General features: G+C 41.3%; 1 protein-coding gene across 1 annotated transcript in view; it reads left to right on the top strand.

Annotated features, from left to right (window-relative positions):
- The window catches only part of LOC126408040 (uncharacterized), a 17,043-nt gene extending 7,422 nt beyond the window's left edge, over positions 1-9,621 (top strand). The window contains exons 3-5 of the mRNA XM_050073395.1: positions 7,690-7,846; positions 8,222-8,389; positions 8,831-9,621. Of these exons, the coding sequence (XP_049929352.1) occupies positions 7,690-7,846; positions 8,222-8,389; positions 8,831-9,334 (829 nt within the window). The 3' untranslated portion in view covers positions 9,335-9,621. The remainder of the gene's footprint in view (positions 1-7,689; positions 7,847-8,221; positions 8,390-8,830) is intronic.
- The last annotated feature ends 493 nt before the right edge of the window (positions 9,622-10,114 follow it).

Raw genomic sequence — 10,114 nt, 5'->3', positions numbered from 1 at the left:
CAGCATGCATAATTAGGCCTCAGTTGTTTGGGTGCGCAAAGGTGAAGTGCGCTGGTCTTGTCATACAAAGTTTGATGGAGTGTCAACTGGACAATATGGAGATATTTGCATCTTGAAAGCCGGACTACAAATGTGGATAGACAGGGAGAAACACACGCAAGCCTAAGACGTGGTAAGATACGATATTTCTCACTACATGAAGTGACTGATAACAAGATCTGTATAATGGGCTGTAAAGAAATTCGTCAGGTTTTTATTTTGTAGACAATTGATCTGTATTTATAGCATGATGGGATGACAGCACAATGATGTGTGTGGTATCAGTGGAAAGCTCTGCTCTTGCGCTTTCATGTGATATGCGTGGTATTTCTGTGCGAGCCTGCATTCGCGAGTAATCCATCCAAGAGTATTGTGTGTGCAGAGCTGTATGAAAGCTCTGTTATAGATAATTTTAGTGTAACTTTATCTTTTTTTTTCGCTGTGAAAACATTCTGAAAGCTACGATTCCGCTGTTTCACGTGATATGCATGGCTTCTCGCTGTGACGCATGGTCGTGGAGAAAAACCATAGAGAAGAACAGGTGTGAATTTGGACGCACTATATGCGTCGTTCGGGCCTGTAGGGTTAAATATAAATGGAGAAAATACAAATTAAAACATGATTGGATGTGCAAATATACTAAGTGAACTGTTAGGACTTCCCACAGCTCCTCTTACCTCTTTGCTGTCTCTCTGACACAGATGTTCTTGAGCCTGTTGCACTGATTCTGGATGGACTCCTTGGCCTGCTGCTGCATTTTCCCCAAAAACGGGACAAATTGTGTCCCGGGAGAGATTTTTTTTTTTCCCGGGACAGCTGATGAAAAAAGAGAACAATTCTGGGAAAAACGGGACGGGTGGCAACTCTATGTTGTAGTAGTGCCGACTGTCGGGCGTTTCAAGTGGGAGAGAGGGAATCATGGGTGTAGCCCGCTCTGTATGTAGCCACGTCAAACCCACCAATAGAAACTCTTCTCTCATCCACAGTGTAGGCCCCGCCCATTAAGTGCAGTTGAACTTGCAAGCAAAACTTTTTAACTTGCAAGCAAGTTAACTGATTTATAAGCAAAATGATCACACGTTTTTACTTACAAACTTGATTTTTGATTGCAGTTCAAGAAATATGCTCTCAAAGCAGTTTTATATGATTGCAAAAAAAATGACAAAAAAATACCTCCATAGCTGTCAAGCAATTCATTTTTTTTTAAATTGTGAGTAATTGCTGAATTTCAATTTCGCAATTCATTGCATTTTTTATTGTATGCTTAATGTAATGAGGGAGACCTCTTGCACTCACACACTCTCCCTCCCTCTTGCATTCTGCCACACCCTCTGATCAACCTATTGAGACCAGGTGAGACTTGATTACCCCCTGGTCTAACCACTCATTAAAAGTAGCTGTGTGCAGCTGGCCTCAGGCTTGCCTCATCTGTCCTGGCCCCATGTTTGAGGGAGATCATGTCACAATAAGGTATGCACCTTACCTGCCTCCTTTATATCTGTTACCTGTGTGCATGTTAAGTGTCTCTCTGGCATCTTCACAGGCATTGTTTGCAGTAGGACCTGACTGGAGGGTAGCATTCACCCCATCCCCCGACACCACATGAGTGTGGCATGTGTGTGTGCCGGAACACAATGGTTTGGTCACTGTAACCTGTTGCCCAAGGTATGCTACTGTTTATCACTGTAGTTTCATACATGAGTGTACATATCATACTTTTGACCAAATGTCATATTTTGGGTAATGTCAGTCTATTGTGGGAACAACGAGTATGATGTTGGCTTCCCATATGCACTAGTTCTGTTGCACTTGAGCAAAGGTAATATTTTTCAACTGCCTAGTAGTGTTTTCTTACTCAAGTGAAGGCCTATGTGTTAATCTTATTTCTGTCCTTTTGTCCTATTAGGCGGAGCTCTGTTGCCACTGCTGTTTTTGTCCTGTAGCTAATTTAGTTTTCATACCTTTTTGGTTTCCTTGTTTTTTGCTTCCATTCTTTTGTGGTAGTTGATTTGCATTATTTTCTGTCTATAAGGACGATGCAGTTAGCTCTATCCTGTCTCACTGTATCTGTATATGGGTTATGTGGAGGCCCGTAACAGGTGAAGGAGCTATTTTACTCTGTTTTGTAAATCTTTATTTTGTAAATTGACGTGGGTGTGTAGTCGACTTAATTGGGGGCTTGTGATATTGCTGGGTCTCTTCTGCCAGTTGCAGGACGTGTGTGTGTGTGTGTTGTGTGTGTGTGTGTGTGTTGTGTGTGTGTGTGTGTGTGGTGTGTGTGTGTGTGTGTGTGTGTGTCCCCCTCTGCATGAAGAGTGGGACATTCTCTATTGCATGTGTTTGCTGTGTGTATTAACTTGTGTGTCTTTTTGTCTTGCAGTGCATGTGTAAACTCCCTTCATGCTCGTGGTGGTGGTTTCCTCCCCCCTTCACTCCCATCCTCCTGTTTCCCTGGCACCCTTCCCCCTGTACTGGTAATGAGCTCAGCCTAGAAATCTTAACATTTAGAGTGTATTTTAGAGTCTTTTGTAATAAAGAACCATATTTTTACCTATAGACTCTATTTTCAGCTTCTTTCCCCAGTAAGTTAAATACTGGTGGATTTAAATAAAAGTGCTATTTTGAAACTAGAAACTCACATCTCTGTTCCTTTTTCTTTTCAAAGAACTTGTGTATTGACTTATTCATTCTCTGGGTGAAATTCCCAGAGTGGCATTGTCAACCTCTTGTACTCTGGGGTTATATGCCCCGGTCACATAGTTAATAAGTTCTTTAAACAGATGATAGTATGTCGGACTGCAGGATGTTTCCACAGCTCCGCTCACAGGTGACGGTCAGTCAATGAGACTTTTCACATTTAAATTGTGCAATTAATGGAGGTTCTTTAACTACTTCGCTCTCAAATTCTTATTATTTGTACATTGCTTGAGAAGAATAGCTTTATTTTAGATATTTTTTGGGCCAGCTGTGGCCTGTCTAATAAATGTCACAAGAATAAAGTCGAAATATTACGAGAAAAAACTCGTAATATTTTGAGAATAAAGTCATAACTGAGAAAAAGTCATAATATTACGAGAATAAAGTCGAAATATTATGAGATTAAAGTCGTAATATTACGAGAATAAAGTCGTAGTTTTTAAGGAAATAACCAACAACAAACAGAATATCAGATTGTCTTTCATGTCGTTGTAAGTAGCCTCCTTAATAGGTTCAGGAACCGGCACCATGCTGGTTCTGTGTCAGTCGAAACTCCGGGCCCAACTCTGACACTGATTGGCCAGTCTGACATTCTTCATAATACATAAAGAACGTTAGTGAAACACATAGGCCTAACAGAAACATGCGTTCGTTTGGGGACAAGTTAGTGGTCACATTACTCGTTCCACAGGCGAAGGACCCCGGACACATAGATTACAGTAAATACACCGGTTGTAAGTAACTTTTAACATACGTGAGTCTTTGTGACTCTTGACTAACACTTGTTTCACTAACGACATTTTCACCCCATTAAGTCACATCCTGTTATTTCCTCTGTAAACCTAACGTTACAGCAGCCTACAAGCATGCTGTGTCGATAAATCAGCTCAGACACTGTTAGAAATGTAGTATTTAGCCTAATAACATCATGCTACAGCAGTAATAACGTCAGCTTTAGTCAAATGGCTCTAGCTCTCCCGGTAAATGTCATAAACTCTGGACACATTTTCCCTGTATGTTGACATGATAATGGCCGCGTTTCCCAGATCGCTCTTAGCTTAAGAAGATCTTTCACTAAGAAGGAGTTGTAAGATCGAGCTGACCCACTCTTAACAGTCTTCTTAGCGACCAAACGCTCACAGATCCAGCCGCGGCAGGCACATTAATATTACACTAAGCAAGGAGATGTTAAAACAGTGCGCACCGTATATATTTTGATCTATTTTATACTTCAGATTTATATTGTTTGGCATTAATTGGTGACAGAAAAGAACGAATTTCATTCTGCAGGGAAACGCGTGTCCTTACTGTGCATATTGAATCTTGAATCTATGTTTTATGAAGACCCTGTGTGCGCTCAGAGCTGTGGCACAAGTTACGCACCGAAATCTGGCGGAAGAAAAATAATAATAAGACGAAAAATAAGTAGGCTGTGTGTGACTTATGCGCTGATGAAGTGGTGGGTGATCGATGTGCCTGACATCGATTGATTTAGTTTCAGCACCGCGGTAGTGGCCAGCTCCTGTTAAGAGTTTCTTAAAGAGTGATCTCAAGTAAAATCTTAAATGGATGCAGAAAGTGAAAAGAAAGCAATAGCCTAATTTAAAAAGTTGCCTCTATTGAAAATGCATTTAATCTCTGATTCAATTTGAAAGCTATTTCTCAAGACAAGTTCTGTAATTACCTTGTCCGCTTTCATTCTGTTTATATCTTAACAGGAGCTGGCCACTACCGCGGTGCTGAAACTCTAAATCAATCGATGTCAGGCACATCGATCACCCACCACTTCATCACTGTCCCCATCACTGTGCCGGACCTAATTAAGTAGGCTACTTAAAACGGCATGAAAGACAATATGATATTCTGTTTGTTGTTGGTTATTTCCTTAAAAACTACGACTTTATTCTCGTAATATTATGACTTTAATCTCGTTAAATTACTACTTTAATCTCATAATATTTTGACTTTATTCTCGTAATATTATGACTTTTTCTCAGTTATGACTTTTTCTCAGTTATGACTTTATTCTCGAAATATTACGAGTTTTTTCTCGTAATATTTCGACTTTATTCCAGAAATCTCCGAATTTTTTTTCCTTCAATGTGGCCCTAATACTCCGTCGTAATTTATAGTCACCTATGGGTGTGGCAAGAAGCTCGTTCCCCTGTGCCAAATGTCGAACTGATTGTGATTTATAAAGGGAAACAGGCGTGGGACATGCGTGCACACTGTTATAAATCAGGATATTTGTTTGCGTAAGCACTTTCTGTGCTTTGTTCGCACGTCACCTTTAGTCACCTTTCTTGCGCACAGTTTTATAAATGAGGCCCCTGATCACGCCGGCATGTTCATAGGGCGCTATGGGTTAATTTTAGCTTGGCTTTAGTTGGTAACTAGTTTCTAGCAGTCTGGACCACTCTGCAGAAGTAAGGATAGCGAGGCATTCGGGTGCCATTCACAAACTATGCCTTTTGTCTTCACCACAAAACAAATATGGCTTTCTCATGAGGTTTAACAGTAGCCCTGAGCTTATGTATACACCTATTGTCACTCTTTGCCACCTGCCAGAGAGAGCTTAAATAAACTAAGCATTTCTTCCTTTTCCATTAATTTCAACTTCCACCTCTGACAGTATTACAATTTAGTTTCCAGCTTTTCTAACAATGTATTTCATCAATACATTAATTTACCTGTTTATTGTAGGTAATGCATTTCAGCTGTATCTCCTCACGTTTACTGACATGTGTATGTCTTTCAGGGTGTTCAGTTAGTCTCAGACCTCTTTCAAGGTGAATGTAGGGTTAACTTCACCCCTCGTTCTCTCTCAGGAAGAAACGTCTAAGTGTCGGTGGTACTTGTTGTGGTTGGCATTGGACAGTGGTGACATGTGGCTGCAAATCAGTCATCAGGATGAGGAAATAAACTCAACATTCTGTAAACTCTCCTGTCCTGGCCAGACTTCTGCTACTCTAGCCAGGACAAGGTTGTCATATCTAAACATCAGTAAAATCGAGGAAAGATGGAGAAGATTGACACTACTGAACTAGTACCTGCTAGCTGTAATACAGGCGTTGGATAATAAACTGGACAACGCTCATGCCCTCATCAGTTTCCAACGGATATCAGAGACTGTAATATCCTTTGAATCACTGAAACTGGGCAAAAGATCTATTCAGTTAGGAGACTCTTTTCCAATGTACTGATCTGACTGAGCAGAAGACTCTGGCGAGAGATCTCTCCACTTTCAAATCCCACCTCAAAACTAATTTCTTTCAAATAGCCTATTCAGTTTGACTCCCATCCATCTAGCCACACATATCTGCTATTTACATTGAATATTATTTACTGTAAACTTGTTTTGCTGTTTTTTTTTTATTTGTTGTCATATTTTTATCATTTTGATCATTTAGTTTTATGTCACTTTATTTTTTGCCTATAAGGTGACCTTGAGTGTCTTGAAGGGCATCCATAATTAAAATGTATTATTATTGTTTTGATTATTTGGGTGTGTCCTTTATGGTAACTGGTGTGACATTGGGAATGTGAAGAGCTGTTTTGTTCCTGTTCACTCTGTGCCACAAGGGGAATAAACACTCTAGATCACCGCTAAGAGGTAAACAAGAGGTAGCTGCAGAGCATTGCTGGCAATGTTGAGAAGGGGCAACCATGTTGCCTTCGTGTTGAGGTTAAAAAGTTTAAACAAAGTACAACAAGGCCCCCCCAGATATGCAAGAGATGAAGTCTGCAGCACTTCCTGGGGGACCACCGTCGACAGTGTTGTCGACGGTGGTCGTTACGGTCGTCGTTACGTTACTGTAGCGCGTTACAGTAACGTAACTACTTTTATTGGGTAAAAAGTAGTGTAACGCGTTACTACTGAAAATGTGGTAACGGAACGTAGTTGCTTTGTCAGTTGGGCACAACGTTACTTTTCCCGGGGACCCTCACAACTGGGAAGCACTGGGGAGTACGAGTTTCCTAGGTGCACTGGAACACACCATCATTTCACACTGACGCTGGTAGCAGTAGCATGCAGAGAGTAGTCGGTCATGGCAAGCGCGGCGGAGCAACCACAACAACCAACGGTAACTTTTGAGGGATGGAGGTATTCCCATTATTTCGAACTGATTGAAAATAAGGGGAAGAATGTGAGTGTGAGGTGTACACTGTGCCCTGGGCATAAACTTTTGTCCACTGCCGTAAACTCAACAGCCAACCTCACCAAGCATTTAAAAGCAAAACATGCTAACGTGAGGCTTGTAGCTCAAGATCCCCGGGGAAATGATGACACGTCGAGTCCAAACCCACATAAGCAACAAAAACTTCATTTTCACCAGGTATCTAAACAAGAGTTGGACAAACTTGTCGCTTCGTTCATTGTCGAAGAAATGCTGCCCATGAATACGGTCGAATCTCCCACTTTCAGACAGATACTTAGCAAGATACCGGTAACAGGAGACAAGCGCCCACCATGGCCAGATCGTAGTACTTTCACGGGCTATCTGGATGAATGTTATCAGAAAATGGAGAGGGAATTAAAGAAAACGTTCGAGGGTTTGCAGTATGTGTCAACCACTGCGGATATATGGAGTAGCCATAACAGAAGCTTTTTGGGAATAACTGTGCACTGGATCAATCCACACAACTTGAAACGTGAGAAGGCTGCCATCGCATGCAAACGAATAAAGGGCAGGCATACATATGATGTTGTCGGCTTTGAAATGGAACAGATTCACTCAGTGTTTGGCCTNTGCAGTATGTGTCAACCACTGCGGATATATGGAGTAGCCATAACAGAAGCTTTTTGGGAATAACTGTGCACTGGATCAATCCACACAACTTGAAACGTGAGAAGGCTGCCATCGCATGCAAACGAATAAAGGGCAGGCATACATATGATGTTGTCGGCTTTGAAATGGAACAGATTCACTCAGTGTTTGGCCTTTCACGCAGGATCACCGCCACCGTTACAGACAACGGGTCTAATTTTGTTAAAGCTTTTAAGACGTATGCACCCTCTTCCTCTGAGCCTGACGAGGAGGAACACGCAGCCACGCCCCCTGAGCATGACAAGGAGGAGAATGAAGAGCAAGATGTAGTTTTCACAGATGTGGGAGAGTTGCTCGGGACCACAGAAGGACAGTTTTCTCTCCCCCCACATTTCAGGTGTGCTTCGCATACACTCAATTTGATCTCATGCAATGACATTGACAAATGGCTGTCATCCAGTGACTCAAAATGTGTGTACAGGAGTGCAACGGCAAAGTGTGCTGCTCTTTGGACAAAGGCAAGCCGTTCCACCTTGGCCTCTGAGATTGTTGATGAAATCTGTGGGAAAAAAATGATTGTGCCAACATCAACAAGGTGGAATTCCTTCCACGATGCCTTGTCCCGTATCAGTGACATCCCGGCCCAAGATTTGAATACACTTTGTTCTAGACTGGACATCAGAGCCCTGACAGAGCGTGAACATCTATTCCTAAAGGAATACTGCAGTGTTTTGAAACCCCTGACAATAGCAAAGGATATATTGCAAGGAGACAGCTACTATGGTGCTCTTCTACCAACCCTGGAGACCCTGATGTCCAGGACACTGGCACTCCAAAATGGACTGTCGAGGATGACAGCTGACCTACCTGGTGTGATTGTACAGGTAAGACAATTTATATAATACATAAATGTGTAGGCTATGGCATAAATATAAATGTGTATAGGCATATTTCTTTTTATTCTTTATTCTCTATGTTGTTATTGTCACTGTGTGTAATGCTGCTGCTGCACTGTAATTTCCCAGCTTGGGATCTGTCTGTCTGTCTGTCCGTCCATGTATATTGGACATTTCTACATAAATATTCTAAATTTTTGATAAATGCATTACTTGTATTTTTATTAGTTGCTGATTTTAATGTGTTATTGTCTTATCTTAGTGTTTTGTTATTTTGTTTCTGGTTTCTGTAGCACTTTGATATTATTTTAGGAAAAGTGCTTTACAAATAAAATGTATTATTATTATTATTATTATTATTATTATGCCTCCATTGATAGATTGAGTCGTGTGTCTGAAAATTATGTCTTCTATATCATCTTGTCCTAGGCTATCAAGACGCGATTCGCACCGGTGTTGGAGAGCAGGGAAGCTTTATTGGCTGCCTTGACGTTGCCAAAATTCAAAGCTCGATGGATAGGGGGAGCGGAACGGAAAGAAGAGGCACGTGCGCTGCTCATTGCTGAGTGTCGCACTCACACTCTCCCCCACGCTGCAGAGCAGGCTGAGAAGAAAAACCAAAAGCACAGCAGCGTCAATGAGAAGGACTTTTTCTCTTTTGATGAGGAGCAGGAAGACGCAATGTCCTTCAGCGCAGACTCGGAGGTACTTGAATACATGAGATCAGGCTCAGAGTTAGAAGTCCTCAACAGTTTCCCCCGAGTGAAAGCTGTGTTCCTGAAATACAACACTGCCACACCATCCAGTGCACCGGTGGAAAGGCTGTTCAGCCTGGGAGGTCTTGTGCTTACCCCCAGAAGAAACAGACTTTCAGATAAACATTTTGAAAGACTGCTCCTGATGAGGTACAATCACACATTTTGTGCTGAATAGGTTACCTGCCACCGCCGCCACCACCCATGCCACACCACCCCACGTAGCTCAAGCCTATGCCTAGTATCCTCTTTTCTATCTGCCATCATACTGTGAAGAAGGGCCAGCATATTCAGTGAACATAGCCTGTTAATTCTGAGGCTAGTCATGCTTTAAGTTGTGCTTGATTTTATTTTGGCTAAAATGTCTTTGCCTCCAAGCTGTATTATGCCATTTTATTTTATTTATACAAGCCATCAACATCAAGCCATTTTGAAGTTGTTCTTTTTCTGTTAGATTTAGATGAGGCATGATTTGTTTGGTTTCAAGTGTTCTGTTTATTGTTTTTTCAAAATAAACAGCACAAAAGAAATACCTGTTATGTCCTCCATATTAGAACTTTAAGTAGGCCTATACTGTACATATTTAGGAAATGAGATGGGGTTCTACCCAAAGTCAAGCACCATAAAAGTAACGTAAAAGTAACAAGTAACGTAAAAAGTTACTTTTCATAGAGGGTAACTAAGTAAAGTAAGGGATTACTTTTTTAAGAAGTAACGAGTAACGAGCAAACACTACTTTTTAAAAGTAACTTCCCCAACACTGACCGTCGATATCACTGATGACATCAATGTCAATTCACTGAGTCTGTGGTGGATTTAATCTGTAAAATAACAAAAACAAATTTACCCAAAACAACACAGAAATCATTCCTCAACCAGACACCATAGATTACCAGATTACCATCCATCTTGTCATATATACACACACTGCAGCCAGTCTGGAAACATGGACAATGAG

The sequence above is a fragment of the Epinephelus moara genome, chromosome 20 (genome assembly GCF_006386435.1).
Source record: "Epinephelus moara isolate mb chromosome 20, YSFRI_EMoa_1.0, whole genome shotgun sequence".
In the NCBI taxonomy this organism is placed as follows: domain Eukaryota; kingdom Metazoa; phylum Chordata; class Actinopteri; order Perciformes; family Serranidae; genus Epinephelus; species Epinephelus moara.
The sequence above is the reverse complement of the archived record's forward strand: the minus strand, read 5'-3'. Positions and strand labels throughout refer to the sequence as shown.